A 24,545-nucleotide genomic window follows, 5' to 3' on the forward strand; every position below is an offset into this window, starting at 1 on the left:
AGGGGATTAGCCGGCGGGGCGCGAGCGCCGCGCGGCGGCCAATCAGGGGGCGCGCGCGCGGGGCACGCGCTTATTAGCATGCGGGGCGCGTCGCCCCGGCGGAGTGTGCGGCGTGAGCGGGAGGCGCGGCGGGGTCCCCCCCCCTTTTACACCCCCCCTTTCCACCCCCGTCCCCCCCCCCGCTCCGGTTCCCTTTGCTGCAGGAGCAGCCGGTGCATGGGCAGTGCACGGGCACCGGCAGGAGCACGCTGCGCACCCCGCCAGGGCCGCCCCGCGCCGGCGGGACCGCACTCGCCCCGCGCGCGGAACGCCCCTCCGGTAAGTAACTGCGACCGTGCGGGGTTTGTGGCGGTTGCTGTTGTTTTTGCTTTATTTTAATTTTTTTTTTCGCTTTGTTGTTGTTTTTTTTTCCTTCTTCGCCTCAATTTATTTTTGCCTTTTTTTTTTTGCATTAAAATATATTTTGCGTTTTATATTTCTATTAAAATATTTATTGTTATTTTTTGCGTTAAAATATTATTTCGCATCAATTTTTCACACGAAAATATTTTTCGGCGTTAAAAACCTTCGCACTAAAAATCTCTGCCTTTAAATATTTTGAATTAAAACATTTTTGCATTGAATCTTTTATTTTTAAGTAATTTTTTTACATTAAGTGGGGTTTTTTTTGCTTCAAATAATTTCCCCTTAAATATTTTTAGCGTTATTTTTTTACATTAAAAAATTGCCTTTTTCACATTGCTTTTCTTCAATTTTATTTAAAAAAAATACACTTTTGTTTTTGTCGCCGTGCGTGTGTTTCTCGTTCCCGGGGCTGCCGTCCGCCGGTCCGCCGCCCCCGGACACCGCGGCCGCGCTCGCTCCGCCGCCCGCAGCGGCCCCGGGGACGTGCAGCCCCGGCCCGGGGGGGGCCCGGGGGTCCCCGGCCGCGCTCGCTGCTCCGCGCCCCTTTGTTCGGCCCGGCCCGGCCCCGGCAGCCGCGGTGTCCCCGCCGGATCGGGCCCGCCGGCCCCGGCGCTGCCGAGAACAATGCCGCGGCGGGCCCGGCGCACCGGGCGGGCTCCGCACCGCGTTGGGCGGGCTGCGGCGGGCGGGAGCCGAGCACCGGGCCGAGCACCGGAGAGCGAGGGGTTGGAGCGCCGGGGAAATCCCGGGGAGCGGCGGCCGCGCAAGCCGGGGCGGAGGAAACCGGGAAGGGGAAGGCGCCGTGCACCGGGGAAAGCGAGGAGAGGAGCGGCCGTGCGCTGCGAAAAGAGCGGGGAAGCGGAGCCGTGCAACCGGGGGAGAAGGGAAACCGGGGAGGGCAAGGCGCCGGGGAGACAACGGGAAACGGGGCCGGTGCAGCAGGGAGGCCGGGGAAGAGGAGGGCGCCGTGCACCGGAGAAAACGAAGGCCCGTACACGGGGAAGCCGAGGGCAGCCGGGGACCGAGCAGCGGCGGGAAGCCCGGGCCCGAGCCGCGGGGAAATAAAAGAACCGAGCGGCGGCGAACGGGTCCCGAGCGCCGGAGGGAAAAGGGCCCGAGCAGCGGGGAGAACAACGAGCGGTGCCGCGGGCACCGGGGCCGTGCCCAGGACGGGGTGGGGAGCCCGGGAGCACCGGGAAAATGGGGCGATCGTGCACTGGGATACTGGGGAAACCGGGGCTCGTGCATGGGGGGTACTGGGGAAATTGGGGGGCCTGTGCTCCAGGGGTGGCAGGGAAATCAGGGAATGTGCACGGGGGATACTGGAGAAAAAGGGAGCTGTGTACCGGGAAAACTGGGAGCTGTGTACTGGGGAAATAGGGGGCTGTGCTCGGGGACTTGGGGGGGATGTGCCCCCCCCCAGCTTGGCCGTACTCTCACGTTTTCCTTTCTCTCCTTTGCACCAGGAGCGGAGGATGAGCCGGGATCCCCGGCGCGGAGCGCGGCACGCTGCCCCCGAGCCCGGCACGCCGCGGCGCTGAGGATCGCCGGCCGCGCCGAGGAGCCGCATCGGCGTCCCGCCGTGCCCCCCGCGGGCAGCGCGCGGGCGGGTGGGTGTCCCCGGCATGGACGGCCGTGACTTCGCGCCCCCGCCGCGGCTGCTGTCGGAGCGGGGCAGCCTGGGCCACCGGCACAGCACGGGGCGCGTGGCGGGTTCTGCGCACGGTGCCGTGCAGCCCCCCGGACATTTCCAGCCGACCAAGTACTTCCCCGCGCCCATCTCCATGGCCACGCACACAGGTCAGAGGGGTCGCCGTGGGGGCCGGGAGGGGCGCGGGGGGCCGGTGCACTGGGGACTCGGCCTCCTCTTTGTGTTGTGCCCGCTGTCACTGCGCCTGCTGGATTTGGAGGGGTGGGTGTATGGGGGCTCACGCACGCGGGGGGGGCATTTCCCTGCCCGTTCTGCTGGTTCGGGAGGAGCGTGACCCCGGGGCCGGCTCGGCCAGATCCCGGTGCACGAACAAGGAAGCGCTTTCTGGGCAAACAAGGAGGCCGTTATGCGCGGGGCCGGCGCGGCGGTGCCGTGGTGCAGCGGCAGGGGAAGGCCAGCAAAGCCCGGCTCTATATAAAGCGCCGAAGTGTCAGGCTGAGAAGAGGTTTGCAGCGCCTGCGTTCGCCTCTGCAGCTGCTGTCTTGCCAGAGACGGACAAAAGCGCAGCGCACGGCCGAGCATGGCGCAGCCGACCGTGCCGGCACCGGGATGGGGCTCACCGGATCCAGCCCCTGCACCGGCATCCCCAGCGTGTGCTGCCTGCCCAGCTTTGTCTGCGGCGGCGTGCGCGGAGGCTGCGGCCGCGCAGGGGAAGTTGGGGTGCAGGGCGCTCAAAGCGGGACGCAGGGTGCCGGGGTTCGCGGGGACAGGCAGCGGGCGCCGGTTTGCTGCCGCCGAGCTCTGTGCCGTGCGGCGTGCCGGGCCGGCGCGGCGCTGCCCGGGGCCCCCCGCTTCTTGCCGGCGCTGGCGGTTTTCTCGCCGCGGCACGGCGGCAGCGCCGGTTATTGTCGCCGCCTTGATGAGCTGTGAATGCTAATAAAATTATATCTGCTTTAATGGGATTACAATTAGTGCGTGGATTAGGGCGGGGGGCACGGCCAGCCTGGCGGGGGGGTGGTGGCGGGGGCCCACGGCTCCTGGAAGGAGGCGGATGGCGGGGGGCACCGGGGGCGCCGGGAGGCGGTGCCGGATCGGGACCGCGCCCGGGGCAGTTTCGCTTTGTGCCGGTGGCCCCCTGCTCTGGCCGGGCCCCCCGGGGCCACGGCTGCGCTGGGGGGGCTGCCCGGGCTCCCCCTTTGGCTTCGGGTGCAGGGAGCCTGGGGGGAGCTCGGTGCCTGGCCCTGGGTGGGGGCTCAGCCCCTCTCTGCTTTGCCGTGGCCGGGGGGGTCTCTGGGGGACGGTGCTGCTGGCTTCTCGGTGTGGCCGTGGATCCTCCTGTCCGCCGGGGCCTGGGCAACACATGGGAGCCTGAATGCAACGGAGGTTGTTAAAATAACATGGATCAGGCTAAAAATATCCCGGGAGAAACTTGCTTAAAAAAAAAAAAAAAAAAGAAAAAAAGAGAAGCCAAACCCAACAACAGAAAGAGCTAAAAATATTCCCGGCTTTGGCAGGGCCGGGGCAGCCGGAGCCGTTCCCGGCGAGCCGCGCGTGGAGGCTCCCGCGGCTCTGGGAACGGTGCTGGAGCAAATGAAAATGATAACTTAGCGCCCAGTGCGGTGCTGGGGCGGCGGGGGGGTCCCGGGGTTTGGCACCCCCGTGTCCCCGCGGCCGTGCCGTGGGGCCGGGAGCCGTGGCAGCGCGCGGAGCGGTAATTAACGCCGATGATTGATAATTACCCCACCCAGCAAATAAAGCCAGCCCGCGGTTTGCCGGGCAGCCGTGGCGGTGGCGGCGTGGCACGCGGCAGCCCCGGGGCACTGCGCCGGCCGGGGGGGCTCCGTCCACGTTCCCCCAAATGGCTCCCGGTGCCGGACCGGACTACACCTCCCAGGAGCCTTTGCCGAGCGCCGGGGGCCAAAGGCCGCCCTGGGAAGGGGAGATAAAAACTGTTTAGTTTGATTTTATTAAAGCCATAATTCAGGGCTGTGCAGTTATTGCAAACAAATGCTTCGGTTTGCATCTGGTTTTGGCACCGGGACCATGCAAATGACGGCGCGAGACGGTGCTGGGGGCCGGGGTGTGGGGAGCCACGGTACCACCCGGTGCTGGCAGCGTGGGGGGGCCGGGGACCCCCGGAGCAGCAGGGACCCCCAGCCAGGCTGGGGTGCAGCCCCTGCTCCCCGATGGCAGTGCTGCTGGGGCACAGTCCGGCTGGGGCCGCGGTCCCACTGCCCCGCTGCCGTTGTGCCGAGCGTGGCCGACGGTCCCACCGTGGGCAGGGGGTGGGAGATTCAGGCAGAGGCTCGGCCAAGCTTGTGCTTTGCGCCCGCGCCTCCATTTTTGCCCTACTGACGTTTTTATGCACTAATATATAGTTGAGATTGTGCCGGGCTGTTTGTCACCGTGGCAGAGCCCTCGGTGCGTTGCAACGTCTGTCGGGGCTGGGGGGCTCGCGCCAGCACCGGGGTGTGCCGGGAGCGGTGGTGCTGGTGTGCGGCCCGGTGCCGGTGCGCAGCTTGACCCTAGTGGTGCCGGTTTGAGTCCTGGTGCCAGTTTGCGTCCCGGTGTGCGTGCATCCTGGTGCCGGTTTGCATCCCAGTGGGTGTGTGTGCCTCCCGGTGCCGGTTTGCATCCCGGTGTGTGTGCATCCCGGTGGCGCCGGGGTGGTGAGCCGACGGCGCGGTGCTGGCGGGTGGCTGGGCTGTCCCCCTCCCCGGGTTTGGTGTCAGGCCGGGCGCTGCGCGGTTCCCCGGTGCGGTTGGGGAGGGGTTGGCGAGGGGCTGATGGGGCTGGTGGCCCCCGCCCGGGGTGGTGACGTGGGGCCGGGTGCCAGCGCTGCAGCCGCTCTGCATCGCGGCTTCCTCGGTGATGACCGCGGGTCCGGGAGGGGCTGGGAGGCCACGGCACGGCCCCGGCGCGGGGGCTCCCCGCTCCCCCCCGAGCACCACGTGCCGGCCTGGCTGTGCCACCACACAAGCCACGGTTTGAAAAGTAGGTGTCAAAGTTAAAACAGATTTTGAGATTAACTCGTCTGCTCCTCGTGCTGGGGAGGCCGGGGGGACACGGGGGGTGCGGGAACCCCAGATCCGGTGCAGTTACCCCGGGGTGGTTTCATCTGTTCGTCAGCGATCAGCTGGACCCGTGTGGAGCCGCCGCTGTGCCCGGGGGACGGCGGGACAGCCCGGGGCTGAGCCGGGGTGAGCCGGGCAGCTGCCGCCAGCCCCGTCACCAGCGGCAAATGTGGCGATTGCCCCAAACCTGGGGGTGGGGGGCTCTCAGCTCCCTGGTTGCAGGGACTCTGCCCTTGCCTCTGTCCCTGTGTGGGTGGGGGGTCCCTGCCGCGCCTGGTGCTGGTGCCCCGAGGGGGTGCGGGGGGTGCGGCCGCGCTCCATGGAGCATTCGGTGCCCCTCTGGGACCCCCGTCCCCCCCGCAGCCGGTTCCTCTCCGGGTGCTGATGGCAGCGATACGCGGCAGCGGAGTGGGGAATTACAGCAGGAAATAAAAATAGTAGGATTTGGCAATTCGGTGACTCTGCAGAGATTCACACGGGCTGCGCCCCCCGCCCCCCCCGCCCCGGCGGTAAATAAACACTCACCCAATAATCTCATTCTTGGAGTTCTTCTTGATCCGCTCCGTAAAACGAAACAGATGGGCACAGCGCGGCCCTGCCTGCGCCCTGCCCGTGTCCTGCCTGCGCCCTGCCCGTGTCCTGCCTGCGCCCTGCCTATGTCCTGCCCGTGTCCTGCCTGCGCCCTGCCCGTGTCCTGCCTGTGCTCTGCCCATGTCCTGCCTGCGCCCTGCCCATGTCCTGCCCGTGTCCTGCCTGCGCCCTGCCCATGTCCTGCCCATGTCCTGCCTGCGCCCTGCCCGTGTCCTGCCTGCCCCCCTGCCTGCATCCCAGCATCACCGCAGGGCAGGATCCGACCCCGCTGGGTGCTGGGGTTCCCCAGCACAGGGGTGAGGGAGGGGAGAAGTCCTTGCAGCCCCCTGTTGTTACTCCTTCCCGCTCGGTGCACAGACAGCCCAGAACCCCGCGGGGCGACGCTTTGCAGGGGTTTCAACAAGATACGGGGTCACTGTGAGCCCCGAGTTTTGTGGCATCCCCTGCGGCCTCTGTGGGACCCCCTGGGCCCTCCCTGTGGCCTCAGCCCTTGCTGGGCCAGCGGCTGCTCCCGAAATGACCTCTGGGCTTTGCAATCTGTGTGTTGGGCGTGCAAATTGTGCATCAGGCGTGCAAGCTGTGAGTGCCGACCATGCGGGGAGTGTGCACCCAGCAGCGTGCACCCGTTGTGCAAGGAGTGTGCAGGGAGTGTGCACCCAGCCGTGTGCACCCGTCGTGCAAGGAGTGTGCAGGGAGTGTGCACCCAGCAGTGTGCATCCCTCGTGCAAGGAGTGTGCAGGGAGCGTGCACCCAGCCGTGTGCATCCCTCGTGCAAGGAGTGTGCAGGGAGCGTGCACCCAGCAGTGTGCATCCCTCGTGCAAGGAGTGTGCGCTGGCCGTGCAGGCGGCGCCGTCCCGGTGAGCCCCGTGCCAGCGCGTGCACCGCGCGGCGTGCACCGCGGCCCGGCGGCGCGCGAGCGTGCGGCGGCTCCGGCCCTTCCCTCTGCCGAAAGCCGACAGCTTGCGAGTGGCACTTAGCGCGGAGCAACTGCCGTGTGATTACCCATCGGATAACGTTTTAATTGTACTTCTGGCACTCTGTCAAGCTAATTTGAACTGCATTTCAATATTACGGCATTTATTTAGTGCCATAACAATATGGATTAATCTTAAATTATAACACCGAGGAAATTATATTACACTTATTTCTTATTTGCCAAATATTTAAAGGGGCCGCGTGGGTTGCGAGGTGCGCGGGGGGGCCGGGGGCTGCATCCTGCCCCTCGCGGGCCGGGGCGCGGGTGGCAGCTCGCGGGGCGCGCGGCCGCGGGGGCGCGTGCGGGGGGTCCCTGCCAGCTCCCGGCGGCTCCGCGTGCGGCCCTGGCCCCGGCCCCACTAGGAATGTTCCAGCCCCGAAATAGCCGAGGGAGTAACCCAACCCCGCGCACGTCCCGCCGCCGCGGGACCGGGGACCGTCACCTCGCCCGGGCTGCCTCCGGGGCTCTGGGAGGCCGCAGCCCCTCCGCCTCCCTCTGCAGAATGGAGCCCCTAAATATTGGGGTGCAGCTGTGCACCCACAGCGGGGGGCTGGGGGGTGCAGCCATGGGGAGCTGGGGACCCCCCTCCCTTTCCTGGCAGCCCCTTGGGGACCTCGCCCAGAAACCTGCTGGGCTGGAGTGACCCCCAGGGCCGCAGCCCCCACGCCTGCCCTGGCCCCGCTCGCCAGCAGCGAGACTTTCCACCTTCGCAGCATAATCCCAGCTGCGCCAGGATGGGTGCGGGGGCGAAGAGTGGCTTTTGGGGGGGAGCACCCCTCGCTGACCCCATCCCACCAGCGCTCGCCCCCTGGCCTGCACCCTCCTGCTGCTGTCAGTGTGGTTGTGCTGAGACCCAGCGCACTCAGCACATGTGCGACCCACTGGGGATTTGGGGTCAAAGCCCCCCTGACTCCGGGGCTGCGCTCTGGCGGTGCGGAGGGGGAAGCGGCTTCCCTTCCCAATTAACTCTGCCCTGCGGCCGCCGCCTCCCCTGGCCCCCTCGGGGTTCCCGGCACCGCCAGCCCCAAAACCCACCGGTGCATCCCCCCCCCCCGCCTCAGTTTCCCCGCCTGGCCGTGCCGCGGGTTCCAGCTCAGTGATCCCCCTGCTCCCCTGCCTCAGTTTCCCCGCCTGGCCGTGCCGCGGGTTCCAGCTCAGCGCGGGGGCAGATGTGGCGTGACCAGGGCTGTGCCAGGACGGTTGTGGGGTGATGCGGCCAGCGCAGTGCTGTGCGGTTGTGCCGGAGCTGTTGGGGTTCCTGGCGTGGGTGTGAGGAGCAAAGCCAGGGGCCGGTGGCCGGGACGCCCCCTCCCTCCCCGCTGGCTCCCGGCTCAGGGGATTTTCTGGCTGGCCGTGCCGGTGCTGGAGCCGGGAGCGCTGCCCGTGGGGTGACTCACGGTGCTGGCCCCGGGGAGCCCGGCCAGGGAGTTCCCAGGCTGACGGTGCCGGGGGTGGGGGGGCCCGGGGTGTAACCCCACTGCCCATCTGCCCCATGGCCCCGCGCCGGCATGGGGCTGATCCGGCACGGCCTCTTGGGTGAGATGAGTTATGCACGGTCTCCGGGGCCCCTCCCTGCCCTCCCCATTGCTGTGGCCGGGGGGGCAGCACCAAGGTCTGCACCGAGCCGTGCCACACTGAGCCGTGCCATGCCAAACTGTGCCATGCTGAGCTGTGCCACGCCGAGCTGTGCCGCGCCAAACCGAGCGCACGAGCGGCCGGGGCGAGCGGGGCGGGTGGGAACGGTGCAGCGGCCGTGGGGCCGGCGCGCCAGGGATGTGGCCGTGCCAGGGGGCGTGAGTCAGCGGGTGGGAGGTTGGGGAGCGGCGGCTGTGGCCCCGCCAGCCCCCCCGGAACCCTGCGCCAGCCCAGCCCCGCCGCCATCAGGGGGGGATTTTTTTTACAGCCTGTTTCACGGCTTCCAGAAAAGGCTCGTTCTGGAAACCTCGGCTTCCTGCCCGGCACAGCCGCCCGGCACGCTGCCGGCTCCACACCCTGCGTTGGGTCCCCCGGCGTGGCCAGGACTGGGGGCGCGCCGGGGCGGCTGCCCGTGGGCAGAACCGGGCACGGCTCCCCCGGGACGCATTGGACATACCCGCGGGTCCGGTGCGTGCCGGCACGGCGGGGGCAGCGTCCGGCTCCGGTGCCGGTTCCCAGGGCCGCGGGCAGGGTGTGACCGTGCTCTGGCCCACACGGCCCTGCCCGCGCTGGTCCCGGCCGTCCGGCGCAGGAAGGAGCGAACTGCCTGAAACCACATCCCGACACTCATCCCAGAGGCATCCCGGAGGGATTAGCCGGGGAGCGTGGGCCGGCTTAGAGAGCAAAGCGTCGCTTCCTGCCCCGGCCGGGCGGCCGGCCAGCCCGGGTCCTCCGCAGCGCCCCGAGCCGTGCCGGGGAGGGGACGGGTGGCCGTGACCCCGCCAGCCCATGCTGGCACACACGGGGACACGGGGAGCGGGGCCACGCGGAGAGGGGTGGCCAGTGCTCGCTGCTTGGCTCCTGCCCGGCCGTTGGCCACTGGCTCCGATGTTTCCACCATGACCTCACGGCTCAGCCAGTGTGGGAAGCGCCGGCCTGGGTGTTCCCAGGGGCGCCCGGGTCCCTGGGCTGCGGGGGAGGCCACGGGGGTCCGGGTGGGGGCTGCTCCCCTGCCCTGCGCTTCCCGTGCCGGCCCCGTCCTCCCTGCACACACGTGCACACACGCATGTGCACACACATGCAACACATGCAGACGCGTGCGGCTCTGCCCTCGCCGCGGTGTCCCAGCCCTGGGCAGCTGCTGCCGTGGGCTGTCCCCATGTCCTCAGCACTCCTGCCACCCCATCCCGGGCGCTGGCGGGTGGGAGTGTGTGCGCACAAGGGTTGCGCGTGCACAAGCAATGTATGTGCGCTAGGGACGCGTGTGCACAAGGGATGCGCGTGCATGAGGGATGCACACACGTACCACAGGCTGTGCGCAGCCCTGCAGCAGGTACCTTGCACACGAGTGTGCACAAGCGAGGGTGCTGGGTGAGTGGGTGTGCAAGGGTGTGGGGGCCCCCCTGACTCTCTCCTCTCCCCTGCAGCCGGCAGCGGCCTGATGGGGAACGCGCCCGCCTCGTCCTTCATGGGGGGCTTCCTGAGCAGCAGCCTGGGCTCGGGGGCACCCAGCCACCCCGCTGGCCCCGCCGCGTCCCCCCCGGAGCCGGCGTTCCGCGGGCCCCACTCCGGCACCTCCCAGATCTGGTTCTCGCATTCCCACGAAGGTGAGCGGGCACCGGGGCGGGGACGGGTGGCAGCACCGCGGGGGGGGGGCACAGACTGACCCTGTGGGGGCCTGGGACACGGCCAGAGCCCTGCCCTGTGCCGGTGGCGCCATCCAGCGCGGATGGGTTTGGACCCCCAGGCGCTGGCACAGGGGTGATTTGGCAAGCAGCTGGCGCAGGCACGCGGTTGGCACACAGCGAGCTTTGGGGTGGCAGTGGGGGGAGCAGAGCTGTCAGCGTGCCCCACAGACCCCCCGGGCATCCATGGGGAGCAGGTGCAGCCCCCCCCGACCAGAGCTCAGGGTGGGCTGGAGGGGCTGGTGCAGGGCTGCAGCCCCCCCGGAATGGAGCTGGGCTGAGCCCTGGCCAGCTCGTGTCACCGGGGCTGAGCAGGGGCTGCGCCGCGGCAGGGACCCCCGTGCCAGCTCTGGCTGCAGCGGGGGGACCCCCGGGGCAGCGCACACAGCCCTGGTTGGACAGACACCCCTCCTGAGCGCGGTGGGGGCCGGGGCTCCCGCAGCCCCGCGCCGGCCCCGGTGCCCTGCGCACGCCGGTGTCCCCGGCCCCACCTGCGCGGCCGGAGCGAGGGCCGACAGAGTTAAGAAGCGGGGAGGTGGTATTGGCGCGGGGCCCTGGCAGCCGGCCCAGCTGGTAGTTTGACCGGCTGCCAGTTGGCTCCCGGCGTGCCGGGGCCTGCACGGCGCGCCGGGGGGGTGCGGGGGGGCCGGGCAGCGCACGCGGCTCCGGCAGCGCCTGCCACTGACGGACGGCCCGCCCGAGCGCCGGCGAACCCGCCTGCAAGGGCCGTGCCGAGCCGCCGCGATACGGCTGCCGTGACACGGGCTGCGGGGTCTCAGCCCAGCGGCAGCTCTGGGGGGGCAGGGCCCTGACCCCGCGGAGATGCCGGGCTCTGGCAGAGCGTTTGCAGCCAGAGCGGTGCGTGGCCAGGCCGCTGCAGCGCGGTGCATGCCGTGGCACGGCACAGAGATGCCGCGGGGGGCTGCGCGCCGGCCAGCGCGCTCCAGCCCCCCTGACTGCCGTGTCCCCAGCCCCGGGGTACCCCCGCTTCTCCGGGAGCTTGGCCTCCACCTTCCTGCCCATGAGCCACCTGGACCACCACGGCAACAGCAACGTCCTCTACGGCCAGCACCGCTTCTATGAGAGCCAGAAAGGCAGGTACCGGGGTCCTGGCACCGCACCGTGGTGCTACCGCAGCCCCGGGGCTGGCTGATGTCCCCTGCGGGGCACGTGTCCCCAGCCAGGCGGGGCGGGGGGCTCAGTGCCGTCCCCGTGCCAGTCCCCGGCGTTGGGGTGTGGGGCGGTGGTGAAACAAGCGCCAGGTCCCCAGAGAGGATAGTGCCGGCGGGCGCAGGGCGGTGGGCACCCGTCCCAGCCGCTGCCGCTCTCGCTTTTCATAATATTGTGGCGGGTGCTTAATAGGGAACATTGTTTGGGTGGAAAATGGAGCTAATTAGGTCGTGCCTTCGCCCGCGCTCCTCCCCTCGTTAGCAGCGAGCTGGCGCTGGCACGGCCGCGGCCCCAGGTGCCCGGACCGCACTGTCGTTCGTCACGGGGGGGCTGCGGGCAGCTCACCCATTGCCCTCCCCTCCAGATAACTTCTACCTGCGCAACCTGCCCGCCCAGCCCGCCCTGCTCCCCGCCGGCCACGGCTTCCCCGGCATCGCCCACGCCGCCCCCGGGCCCCCCACCGGCTCCTGCAGCCGGGAGCGGGAGCCCGGGCCCCTGCCCAAGACCCCCAAGGACTTCGACCGCTTCCTGGCGGGCAAGGAGAAGGCGGCCAAGGGCGACCCCAAGGAGCGGCCGCCCGAGGAGGACGCCAAGGAGCGGCACAAGGCGGTGCTGCCGGTGCCGCCGGAGGGGCACTGCAAGGAGGGGCTGCCCCCCCGGGGGGCCGGCGATGGCCGCCCCAAGCACCTGGCGTCCTGCCTGCTGGGTGCCAAGGGGCTGGACAGTGACGCCGGCCGCGCCGTGCTGCCCAGCTGTGCCGGCAGCGCCCTGCCCCGCGCTGCCCGCTGCGCCGCCAAGGAGCCGTGCCGGGGCGAGCGGGAGCCGGTGGCCCCCGAGGTGCCCCAGCCCTACGGCGAGTGCGTGGAGCGGCGGCAGATGCTGCACCATGCCGTCTCCTATGCCGTGCCCACCGGGCCGGCCCCGCTCGGCCCCGCCGCCGGCTCCTTCCCCTGCCTGCAGCTGCACGCCGGCCCCGAGGTGCTGTGCCCGCTGCCGGAGCCGGCCGGCCGGGAGCTGAAGCTGAGCGGGGCCACGCTGGTGCCCTCGGTGGGGCACCTGACGGACAAGAGCCGCTCCTTCCAGGTGACGGCGGAGGCCGGCGGGCTGGAGCGCGCCGAGGGCAAGGAGCGGCACGCCGAGGCGGGGGCCGAGCCCCCGGCCGCCTACGGCAGCCCCTTCCACCACCCGCTGAAGGCGGAGGGTCCGGTGGAGCGGCGGCTGGAGTGGGGGGGTCCCGGTGCCCGGCTGAAGGGGCTGGAGTACCTGGGCGGGGGGGCAGCCGAGGGGCCCCCCTTCCCCAGCCGCGCCCCGGCGCCCAAGGGTGCTCTGGAGAAGGGCTACTTCGAGGTGCCGCCGGCACCCGACTGCTCCCGCGCCGCCCGCCCCGACCCGCTGGGTGTCCGGGTCGGCCCCTCCTGCTGCACTTTAGAGAAGGGCCCCCCCAAGGACACCCCTCCTGGGCCAGCTCCCCAAAAAGTGGCCCGGATCCGGCACCAGCAGCACCCCGAGGCGGAGGCGGCCGGCGCCGGCCCCGAGGGCAAGCGCAAGGCCCTGGAGCTCAGCGCCCTGGGCTACGGAGGACCCCCTCTGCCTCCCTGGGGCGTGCAGGGCCAGGGGCCCCCCCTGGCCGTGCCGGAGGAGCGGAAGGGGCCGTACCTGGACCCCTTTGGCACGAGTCTGCAGCCGCCTGCCTTGATGACTCAGGGGCCGGTGCTGGGCCAGGAGGTCCCGGCTGCCCCGGATGAGGTGTCGGCCATGAAGAACCTGCTGAAATACAGCAACCAGGCGCTACTGGGGGGGCAGAAGGGCCCCCCCTTTGTGGGGCTGGGGGGCGTCAAGGCCAGCTGCGCCCACCAAGATGCCAAGTTTCCCCCGGGAAAGGGGCAGCCGGAGCTGGAGCGGCCGGACTGTGCCCGCGGCCGGGAGCACGACGGGCTGGCCCATGGCGAGGGCGAGGTGCGGCAGCCGCCTGTTGGCATCGCCGTGGCCGTGGCGCGGCAGAAGGACACGCTCGGGCGCCCAGAACCTTCCTATGGCGGCGGCGGCGGCTCCGGGCGGCAGGGCCGGGCGGCCGCCAGCATCAAAGGTAGGGGCCGGGGCGCACTGGGGGGTGGCGGGGGCCGGCGGTGCCGGGCTGATGCCACCGTTGTGTCCCCGGCGCAGCAGGCACCGCGCGGCCCATGCACCTCATCGACCTGGAGGCAGAGGAGGAGCGGGGCCGGCTCTGCGAGGAGCGCCTGGGGCTGCCGGGGCGGGAGCTGCTTCTCCAGTAAGTGCCGTGAGGGAAGCGGGGGGTCCCCACGGTGCCAGCACGCTGCCCTGTGTCCCCCATCTCCCTGCAGGGACAACAAGGACCTGGTGGAATTTGCCCGGATGCACCCATCAGGGGGGTGTCCCGGGGAGCTGACCCCACACCTGATGATCGCCGGGGGCTCCTCGCTGCCCGCGGGGCAGCTCGGGGGGGACCCCACCCCCCACAGCCACCCGGCGCACACGCACTGGCTGCCCCGCACCCGCAGCCCCTCCATCTGGATGGGGGGACACTCCTACGGTCAGTGCCACCGGCAAACGGGGGGGGCTGTGCCAACGGGGCTGGCCAAGTGCTGCCCCCCAGCCCCGGTGCTGACACCCCCCCGGCCCCGCAGGCATCGGCCACCCCGCGCTGCACCAGAACCTGCCGCCCGCCTTCCCCGCCTCCATGCCCAGCACCATGCAGCCCGTGTTCCCCCTCTCGCAGGACCCCCCCGCCCAGCTTGTCATCCTGCCCACCGAGCCCCCCGCCCACAGCACCCCCCACGCGCTGGGTGAGGCTGGGCTGGGGTGCTGCTGGGGGGCTTGGGGGTGGGGGCACAGGGGAGTTGAGATGGGGTCACTGGGGGTGCAGGCTGGGAGACGGGGTCTCTGGGTGCTTTTGGGGGTGCAGGGGAGCGTGATGGTGTCGCTGGGGGTACTGCTGTGGGTGCAGGGGGTGGGAGATGGGTCCCTGCGGGTTGTTTCGGGGGTGCAAGGGAGGCTGCTGGGGTCCCTGTGGGTGCTGCTGGGGGGCATCACTGGGGTCTGCAGGGCGACCCCGAGGCAGGTCCCTGGTTGACACCCCATCCCCGGCAGCCGACGTGATGGACCAGGCGTCGCTGTGGCCCCCCATGTACCCGGGCCGGGGTCCCGGCACCCACCTGCAGCACACGGGGCAGCTGCCCGTGTACCCGCGCTCGCAGTTCCTGCGGCAGCAGGAGCTCTACGCGCTGCAGCAGCAGCAGCAGCGGGCGGCACAGGCCCTCGAGATCCAGCGCCAGGCGCACGTCCAGGTGCCCAGGGGACCGGGGGGGCCTGGTTTGAGATGGGATGTGGGGCTGGTTTGTGGGACATGGGGCTGGTCTGAGGTTGGGATGGAGGGTGGGGATGTGGGACTGGGGGGTGAGATGTTGCTGTGTGAGATGTGGGGCAGGGCTGGGGGACGGTTTGGACCGTGGGGCTGGGCTGTGGGGTGCAGGGGGGATGTGGGGCAGGGCTGTAGGGCGGTGGGGCTGGCGTGAGCTCACCTCTGTGTCCCCTGCAGCGGAAGCCAGAGGAGCAGACCCTGGAGCTGGAGGACGGGGGTCCCGAGAAGCCCCTCAAACCCTCCCACAAAGCAGTTGCCTTAAACCCCCCGGCCAAGGGCCTGGCCTCGGCGGCCCCTGGGCCCCCCAAGCTGTCCCCTTGCTGCCACTCTCCGGCCCTGCGGCACCCGGCCAAGTGCCCTGTGACCCTCCCTGCGGCCCCCTGCACTTTACCCGTCTGCCCCACCGCCAGCTCTGCTGTGGCCCCCCGCTCCCCGGCTGACAGCCCCCTGCCCGTCCAGAGCAAGGGCAGCGACAGCGAGGACAAGCGGGGCGAGGGGCAGCCCCCCCGTGACTACCCCAAGTCCCTGGAGCCAGGTAGGACGGGGGCGGTGAGAGGAGGAGGGCGGCCGCGGTGCTGGGGGTCCCCACTGAGCGTCACCTGCTTCCCTGCAGACCTGCCCCCCGGCTACAGCTACCCCGCCGCGGGCATGGCCTTCTCCGAGGCGCACTCCGCTGAGCCGGCCGACCCCGACACCATGCACGCCGGCTCGCCGCCCGCCGAGCCCGAGCAGTCCCGGACCTTCAGCCCCGCCGGGGACGTGCTGCAGGAGCCAGGACCCCCACGGAAGCCGCCGGCTGGGGGGGCGATGGCCGAGGGTCCCGGGGTGCTGCTGCACCGCCACCACCTCCTGCTCAGCCCGGGACCCCTGTGTGGGGAGCGGGGACCGGCCACGGCCACGGGCAGCACTGAGGAGCAGGCGCCGGTGCCCTTCAGGGCTCAGGGAGCGCCGGAGCAGAACCCGCCAGAGCAACAGTACCCAGTGCCTGCAGTGGGGGCCCCTTCGCCTGGCCCCCCCGCCGAGGAGGAGGAGGAGGAGGAAGAGGGCGACAGCGAAGGCTCGGAGCTGGAGGGCAGCTGTGAGGAGGAGGATGGCGACGGCCCCGGCGGGCGGCAGGGCTGCCCGGGCGGGCTGGAGGCTCTCATCGCCGCCGGCATCGACCTGGGGGAGCTGCCGGCGCTGGACTCGCCCGGGGACACCCCCCCGGCACCCCCCTCACCCGCCCCACACACCTCAGGGATCCCCGGCATCGCTCTGCTCAGCGAGCTCGCCGACCTGGAGCTGCGCCGGCGCCGCTGCGACCTGGCCCTGGATGGTGAGTGGCCTCCGGTGTCCCCCAGTAACTCCCACCCCATGGCACGGTGTCCTGTGGGTGCTGCCTGCGGTGCTGCTGCCCGCGGGGGGTGCAGGGGGGTGTGTGAGCTGTGACAAAGGGATCGTGTGGCAGGTGTGCGATGGGGAGCCGTGTGGGCGTGCAGGACCGGGGCTGCTCTTGCACGCGCTGTTGCACGAGCAGGGCTGGCGGTGCCGCGTGGTGCGTGGTGCAGGGGCTGTGTGCGCCGCGGGGCTGTGTTTGTGGCGCGGGGTGCGTTGCTGGCGGTGCGGTGCTGGTGTTGGGGTAGCTGGTGTTGCGGTGCCCATGGCCAGGCCCTGCGCGCAGCCCGGGGCGGTGTCTGGGGCTCCGCTCCAGCGCTGGCTCCAGGCAGGCGCCAGGATTCCCTCCCGGCTCGGCTTCCCCAGGGAATCCCGGGGCCCCGGCGGGGAACGCCGTCCTGGCGCGTCCCCAGCGCTGCCGCGGGCGGGTGACGCGGGGCCCAGCGTGCTCGGCGCTGCCCGTGGCCGTGCGTGGCACGGGGCTGTGACACCGTGGGGCAGCCGTGGGGCCCCACTGCTCGCCCCACTGCAGATGGGGCGGCCGAATGGGGCACATCACCGCGTCCCTATGTCCTTCCCAGCCCGGCCTTGGCTCCACTCGCTGATGAGTTCATTGCTGGCTGCCGCTGCGCACCGAGCCCCAGCCCCACGGCCACACGGACGCTGGCCGTGCTGCGCACGCAGCCCTGTGCACCATCCCCTGCCCATCCTGCTTGTCCCTGGCTCCCCACGGCACAGCCGTGCGCCCCACGGCCACCCCTCCTCACCCCTCACGGCCCCCTCGCAGTCCCGGTGCCGCCGCGGTGTGCACGGGCTGTCGCACAAGAGCACACGATGGTCAGCGCGGGGGTCCGTCCGATCACGTCCCCCCGGACCGCGCTGACCTCCCGTCCCGTCCGGCAGGGGAGGACGAGGACCTGCTGGCCTTCAACCTGCAGAACCTGGCCACGGTGGCGGCCGCCTGGTCGCTGGTGGAGGCGGCGAGCCGGGCCAGCAGCCCCCCCGCGCTCAGCCCCCTGCCCGCCTCCCCGCCGCCCCGCGCCCGCGTCCCCCGCCGCAAGTACACCTGGACGCCCAAAACCAAGGCTGTGAGTGTCTCCCCACCCGTGACCAGGGCGGGAGGGGGTTGAGGTGTGCGCGGTCTCAGCGCCGGGGCCGAGGCTGCCGGTGCTCGAGCTGCCCCCCGGGCCCACAGGTCTGTCCACTGAAGGCGGCCATGGAGCAGCTCAACACGCAGGAGGTGGAGGTGCGGATGCGCCTGGCCGAGCTCCAGCGCCGCTACAAGGAGAAGCAGCGGGAGCTGGTGAAGCTGCAGCGGCGGCACGACCACGAGTACGTCCCTGTCCCTGTCCCACGGTCACCGGCGCGATGAGTTTGGGGTGTTCTCAGCCGGGCTCGGCGCGGGGGGCACCGGCGGCCCCGCAGCTCAGGGTGCCCCGGTCTCTCGGCTGCAGGCGTGACGAGAGCTCGCGGAGCCCGGCGCGGCGCGGGCCGGGGCGGCCGCGGAAGCGCAAACACTCCAGCACGCTGGGACGGGCTGAGAGCCGCAAGGTCAAGTGAGTGACCGGCACCACCTGTCCTTGTCCCCGGGGACGGGCCACCAGCCCCGCTGCTGGGGGTCCGGCCATCCCACCGTGGGGCTGTGGGTGCACACCCCCCACCGGCAGAGCCGCGTTTCGGGGCGGTCCGGCCGCTCGCTCCGGCGTGTTCCCGCTCCCGACCCTCTTGCGCCGGGGGTCTTGGCTGGGCAGCAGCGCCGTGTCCCCCCCGCCGGCCGCGGGAGCAGCGTTGCATAAAAGCCTCTTTATCTGCGCCATATAAAGCCATTGGTCACGCTGCAGCGGCGTTCATCGCTGCCGGCGCTTTATTATTACCCATTAGCCGCCCGGCGCAGCCGTTTCCCCACTCCCGGGCCCTGTATAATTGTCCTTCTCTGCTACAAATTGCCTCTCCCGACAGGCCCATTTGCATAAATCCTCTGAGTGAGTCCAAACACGCTTGGAGCGCGTGTGCACGCGCGGCCCCCGGCCCCCCCGCTCGCTCATAACAGTTAAATCTGCGCTAAATGGTGCCTTCAATTAACACAGAGGAGAAGGGGAAAAAAAATTAATCTCTAGGTTTTATGTCACAAAACATTAGTGAGTGAGTGAAGGTTATGGGGGGGAAAGAAGGGGGTGCCGGCGGCTGGGGGGGTGCAGGATGTGGCCAGGGGATGCAGGGTCCATGCAGGGGTGCGGGATGCAGCTGGGGGTGCAGGATGCCTCTGGGGGTGCAGGATCCCTCGGGGGGTGCAGGATGCATCCGGGGCTGCAGGATCCCTCTGGGGGTGCGGGATGGAGCTGGGGGTGCAGCCCCATGCAGGGGCCGGCGGGCGCCGTGCCCACGCCGCGCTCCCCCCAGGGCGGTGAAGACCAGCCTGTCCCTGCTGTGCGCCGAGCTGCGGGGGGACCCCAAGCCCAAGAAGAAGAGGAGCAAACTGGCCGAGGGGGCGTTCGGCAGCCTCAAGGGCTCCCCGGTGAGTCCGGCCCCGCCGCCGGTGAACACCACCCCGGGGCCAGGGGGGTCCCGGCCGCCTCCCGAGCCTCCCTGTGCCCCCCAGGAGAAGGTGCGGTGCAAGAAGAGCGGCTCGCAGGGCAAGCTGGCCTGCAAGGTGGCTCACAAGGTGTCGCAGCTGAAGCAGAAGGTGAAGAGCAAAGGGCTCCCCGCCGGCATCAGCCCCTTCCGCCGGAAAGACCCCAACCCCGGCGGCCGCATCCAGAAGAAGCTGTCCCGCGCCAAGAGCGCCAAGGCCGCCAAGTACCAGGCGCAGGACGCCGACCCCCACCAGCCTGCGGGCTTCAAAGGTGAGGGTGGCACGGGGGGGCCGAGACGGGAGGGTGAGAACAGCTGCAGGTGTGGGGCGGCCCCAGCTCACCCCATCCCGCACGGGGAAGCAGCTTCTCCCCAGACATGGGGGCGCAGGGGTCCCCCATCGCCGCCCGCTCCTCTTGCAGACGAGCACAACGGGGACACGGACAGCGAGGACGGTGACGATGAGCCAGGCTTGTCCCTGCTGCCCTCGGTGCCCGTGGCCGTGCTGGGCCCCTCCCCGTCCTCCGTGGTGAAGATGGAGGCCAACGAGAAGGCGAAGAAGAAGAAGGAGCGGCAGGGGCTGCTCGGTAAGGGGGTCGCACTGCGGGGGGGGCACAGCGGGGCTGGGTGGGCACCCACGGGTGCCCTGAGCCCCGTCCCCCCCGCAGGGCCCTGCCGCCTCGGCAGCCCCGAGGGCGAGGTGAAGATCAAACGGCGGCCGGTGAAGCCGGGGACCAGCAAACTGGAGAAGGTGCCGGTGCGGCGCAAGGCGGGCGGCTGCGAGGAGGGCGGCAAGAAGAAGCTGAAGGCCAAGGCCAAGGAGAGCCTCCGGCCAGCAGCCAACAGCGGCCCCAGCGCCACCGCCCCCCCCGGCAGCCTCTTCGGTGGCACCGACCCCCGGCACTTTGGGTCGAGGGATGAGGGGGCTCGTCTGGCCAGCGAGAGGCTGAAGAAAGCGACGCGCAAGAGCAAGGTGCTGCAGTCAGCCCTGAGGGTGAGCAGGGCCGGGGGCACCCGTGGGGGGGCAGGGTTGCACGGGGTGGGGGGCATCGATGCAGCCGTGGAGATGGGCATCGCCAATGGGACCAGGGGGCGCGGGGTCTGCACGGGGTGGGGGTGCTGGTGGGACTGGGGGCAGCAGGGCACAGGCTGGAGGTCTGAGCTGTGGTTGGGGTGGCGGCGGGGGGGCTGTTGGCCGGCTCTGACCCCCCTCCCGCAGCGCAAGAACGGGGCGCTCTCGCTGGCCCTCTCCCCCCGGAGCGCCAAGACCATCCTGAGCAAGGGCAAGAAGCTGGCCAAGGTCAAGAGCAAGGTGGCCACCAAGCAGGTGAGAGGTGGCGGCCGGACCCCCGCCCCAGCGCGGCCCCCCCACGCCCCCACCCACGTGGCGCTCCCTCTGGCGCAGTGCAAGGGCCGCGCCGTCAGCAAACTGCTGGAGAGCTTCACCGTGGAGGACGACTTCGACTTCGACGACAACAGCAGCTTCTCGGAGGAGGAGGAGGAGGGCGGGGGGTGCCTGGCGGGGGCGGCGCGGGGGGCACGCCGCTCCCCCCTGCCCCACACCTGCGCCATCCAGAAGGAGGATCTGCGGGACGGGCTGCACGTCCTCATCCCCAAGGAGGACAGTCTGCTCTACGCCGGCAGCGTCCGCACCATCCAGCCCCCCGACATGTGAGTAGGGGCCGCGTTGGGGTCCCTGCTGCAGGGGGGGACGCTGGGGTTGCCGGCGGGTGCTGAGCCCCCCGCTCTGTGCCCCCTCCCCAGCTACAGCATCATCATCGAGGGCGAGCGGGGCAACCGCCAGCGCATCTACTCGCAGGAGCAGCTGCTGCAGGAGGCGGTGAGCGGGGTGGGGGCCGGGGGTGTCCCGTGGGGCCGGGGGTGCCCCCAGAGCCCATCACGCCGCTTCCCCGCAGGTCCTCGACGTGCGGCCCCAGTCGCGCCGCAGCCTCCCGCCGGGCACCCGCATCTGCGCCTACTGGAGCCAGAAATCCCGGTGCCTGTACCCGGGGAACGTGGTGCGAGGTGAGGAGCGGCCGTGGATGGCTGGGGGTGCGTGGGGGGTCCAGGACCCCCACCCCATCCCAACAGCTCTCCCCGTGCCGCAGGCTCCTCCAGCGATGAGGAGGAGGACGACCCTGAGGCGGTGATGGTGGAGTTCGATGACGGGGACACGGGGCACATCGCCGTCTCCAACATCCGCCTGCTGCCCCCCGACTTCAAGATCCAGTGTGAGTGCGGTGGGGGCTGTGGGGGGGGCCGGGGGCCGGTGGGGCCGGCGCTGACCTCGCGCTCTCCCGCAGGCACCGAGCCCTCCCCGGCGCTGCTGGTCTCCAGCTCCTGCCGGCGGACAAAGCGGTCGTGCGGTGACGTGGGCCCCCCCGGCGAGCTGCCCCCCGGCCTCTGCCCGGACCACCACGACGGCCCCGAGCCCCCCAGGAACTCGGGCAAGAAAGCAGCTGGCAAGGAAAAAAGTGGTATGGGGGGGCTGTCACCCACACGCCACCTTCCCCTGGGGTGCTCAAGGGAGACGGTGCCGGCGGCGCTGGCCTGAGGGGCAGTGGGATGTGGGGAATGATGCAGGGGTGCAGGAAATGATGCAGGGAATGGTGCTGGGATACAGGGAGTTATGTAGGGAGTGAGGAAGGGAATGAGGCTGGGCTGCAGAGAATGATGCAGGGAATGACACAGGGAATGACGCAGGGATGCAGGGAAGGGCAGTGGGATGCAGGTGTGTGGGAGGGTAGCAGGCAGGGGTTGGAGCGGGGTATGGCGGGCGCAGAGAGGGACGCAGGGGTGGGGACAGGTGGCGCAGGCGCCGCAGCGACGGGAATGGAGATCAGGCCGCAGGGAGGGACGCGCAGGTCCTGCCTCCCTCCGTCTGTCCTCCCTCCTGACCCCCGTGTCCCCCCAGGCAAAGCCGCGGAGCTGCTGTCGGGCGGGAAGGGGCCGGTGCTGGGCGAGCCCTTCCTGGGGCGGCGGGCGCCGCTGCTCAGCTGGTCGGCCGTGGCGCAGACGAAGCGGAAGGCGGCGAGCAAGGGCTCGGCCGTGCTGCAGAACCTCTTCCAGGTGAACGGCAGCACCAAGAAGCTGCGGGCCAAGGAGGCCGTGTTCCCCGTGCACCACCACCACCACCACCTCGCCGCCCCCGTCTTCGGCAATGGCTTCGGCGCCGACTCCTTCAGCTGCATCGCCAGCTCCTACGCCTCCTTCGGTGCTGGCGCCGGGCTGGTGCTGCCAGCTGCCCAGAAACTCCTGCGCTCCAAGAAAGCCGAGCGGCTGGAGGCAGAAATGGGCAAAAGCAGCCGGAGGAAGGCGGGCGGCGAGTACCTGGTGAAGCTGGACCACGAAGGGGTGACGTCTCCCAAGAACAAGAACTGCAAAGCGCTGCTGCTGGCGGAGAAGGACTTTGGGGCCAAGCTGGAGCGGCCCCTGGCCAGCCACGGCTACGGCCACGCGGCACTGGCCGGCAAAGACAGGAAGGGCCGGGTGCCCGTGCACCAGCTGCCCGTGGGGCTGGCGCTGCGCAAATACTCGGGCCAGGCCGAGTTCGCCCTGAACTGCGACAGCGACTGCCACAGCTCCTACTCGGACATGGACGAGGATGAGGAGGCGGGCGGGCTGGGCGCCGATGTGCCCTCGCGCTTTATGACCCGCCTCTCGGTTTCCTCCTCTTCCTCGGGCTCTTCCACCTCCTCCAGCTCGGGCTCCATCTCCACCTCCAGCCTCTGCTCCTCCGACAACGAGGATTCCTCCTACAGCTCCGAGGACGAGGACTCGGCGCTGCTGCTCCAGACCTGCCTGTCGCACCCGGTGCCGGCGCTGCTGGCGCAGCCGGAGGCCCTGCGCTCCAAGAGCGGCACCTCGCAGCGCTGCTTCCTCACCAAGGCCGCCGCCGCCGGCCCCAAGGCCAAGCTCAAGCGCAAAGAGGCCCTCAGCTTCTCCAAAGCCAAAGAGTTCTCCCGGAGGCAGCGCCTGCCCTCGGTGGAAAACCGGCCAAAGATCTCCGCCTTCCTGCCCGCGCGCCAGCTCTGGAGGTGGTCGGGGAACCCCACGCAGGTACGGCCAGGGTGTGCGGGAGCGCCCGCGGCTCGGGGACACGGGTGGGTGCAGAGTGTGCACAGGGTGCCTGTGTGCACAGCGCGGGTGCACGGATGCAGGTGAATGGGTGCGTGGAGAGGGGTGCAGCGTGCATAGATGCAGGTGCATGGGTGCATGGGAAGGTGCATGGGGCAGAACGCGTGGGTGCGTGGCAGGGCGTCTGTGCACAGGGCGAGGCGCATGGGGTATTGCACACGGCTGCATGGGTGCAGAGTGCGTGGGGTGGGGTGCTGGGGGTTGCAGGGTGCTGGTCACCCCGGCTGTGGCAATCGGGTGCACGGAGCTGGGTGGCTTGGGGTGCGGGTGGGTGCTGTGGGTGCATCCTGCCCTGGCTCAGCACCGTTTTCCCCCGGTGTCTGGGTTTGGTGGGGGGGTGTGTGGGGTTGGGGGGCCCATGCCCCGTCCCTGACCCCCCGCTCCCCCCGCAGCGGCGGGGCATGAAGGGCAAGGCGCGGAAGCTGTTCTACAAGGCCATCGTGCGGGGCAAGGAGACGCTGCGCATCGGGGACTGCGCCGTGTTCCTCTCGGCCGGGCGGCCCAACCTGCCCTACATCGGGCGCATCGAGAGCATGTGGGAGTCCTGGGGCAGCAACATGGTGGTCAAGGTCAAGTGGTTCTACCACCCGGAGGAGACCAAGCTGGGCAAGCGGCAGAGCGACGGCAAGGTGAGCGGCGCGGGGGCCGGCGGGCTGGCGGCGCGGGGGCAGCCGGTGACGCCGTGGTGTCCCTCGCAGAACGCCCTGTACCAGTCGTGCCACGAGGACGAGAACGACGTGCAGACCATCTCCCACAAGTGCCAGGTGGTGGGACGGGAGCACTACGAGCAGATGACCCGCAGCAAGAAGTACCAGGACCGGCAGGACCTCTACTACCTGGCGGGCACCTACGACCCCACCACGGGCCGGCTGGTGACTGCGGACGGGGTCCCCATCCTCTGCTGACCCCCCAGCCCCCTGGGCACGGGGATGGGGACAGGGACAGGCAGACCCCCGTGTGCCCCCCCGCCGCGGGGCTCCTTCCCGGCGATTATGCAAAGCCCGGGGTGGCTGGGGAGGGGGCGCGGGGGCATCGTCATCCTGGGGGGCGCGGGGGGGTCCCCTACAAGCCATACTTTCCCTAGTACCTCTGACTGTTTGCCAGCAGGTAAAGCAGAAATCAGGTGTGTTGTTCTATTTATTTTGCGTGTAAATATTGTATTTCTTCCGGGAAGTTTTATGGAAAACAGACAAACCAACAAAAAAAACAAACAAACAAAAACAACAAAAGCATAAAATGAAACAAAAAAAAAAAATAATAATATGGGGCGGGAGGGGGGGGGTCGCGTTTCCATTTCAATGCACTGTTTCCCCCAGCCTGGCTGGGACGAGGACAGCGGGGGAGCTCTGTATATAGGGGCGGTGGCAGGGCGGGGGGCGCGGGGCGGGGGGTCCTGCCCCAGTGCAATAGCGGGGTGGCCGCGGTGCCGGCGGACGCTGGCCCGTCCTGCCGAGCCCTGCCCGCCCGCCCACCCGCGCTGTAAATGTGTACAGGGGCTTTTCCAGCGGCAACACTAAACCACACACAACGAGGAGAAAAAAGAAAGCCAACGATTAAAAAAGAATAAAAAAAAAAAAAAAAAGGATTAAAAACACAAAGGTTTTATGAACAGCAAACTCTATGTAAAGGCCTTTTAGTATGGAACCTTTTTTTATTGATAACTTGGCTTATGAATAAATATATGAACCGTTGCTGGTGCTGCCTCCTTTTGAGGGGATGGATGGGATGGGATGGGATGGGATGGGATGGGATGGGATGGGGGTGGGGTGGGGTGGGATGGGGTGGGATGGGATGGGGATGGGATGGATGAGGTGGGGTGGGATGGGGTGGGATGGGATGGGATGGATGAGGTGGGGTGGGATGGGGTGAGATGGGATGGATGGGATGGGATGGGGT

General features: G+C 69.7%; 1 protein-coding gene across 1 annotated transcript; it reads left to right on the forward strand.

Moving 5' to 3' along the window:
• Window positions 1–177: 177 nt before the first annotated feature.
• BAHCC1 (BAH domain and coiled-coil containing 1) lies at window positions 178–24,340 on the forward strand. The gene is made up of 27 exons (XM_082067023.1): window positions 178–318; window positions 1,872–2,205; window positions 9,761–9,940; window positions 10,990–11,112; window positions 11,553–13,274; window positions 13,352–13,457; window positions 13,531–13,739; window positions 13,834–13,992; window positions 14,297–14,493; window positions 14,745–15,102; window positions 15,181–15,882; window positions 16,845–17,029; window positions 17,137–17,273; window positions 17,396–17,497; window positions 18,342–18,456; window positions 18,541–18,784; window positions 18,935–19,099; window positions 19,181–19,506; window positions 19,732–19,839; window positions 19,918–20,183; window positions 20,277–20,352; window positions 20,429–20,537; window positions 20,621–20,743; window positions 20,816–20,989; window positions 21,427–22,571; window positions 23,042–23,278; window positions 23,348–24,340. The coding sequence occupies exons 2-27, from the start codon at window positions 2,031–2,033 to the stop codon at window positions 23,552–23,554; spliced, it is 7,650 nt and encodes a 2,549-aa protein (XP_081923149.1). The 5' UTR covers window positions 178–318; window positions 1,872–2,030; the 3' UTR covers window positions 23,555–24,340.
• Window positions 24,341–24,545: the final 205 nt, after the last annotated feature.

This window comes from Streptopelia decaocto (genome assembly GCF_964273445.1).
Source record: "Streptopelia decaocto genome assembly, chromosome: 16".
Classification (NCBI taxonomy): Eukaryota; Metazoa; Chordata; class Aves; order Columbiformes; family Columbidae; genus Streptopelia; species Streptopelia decaocto.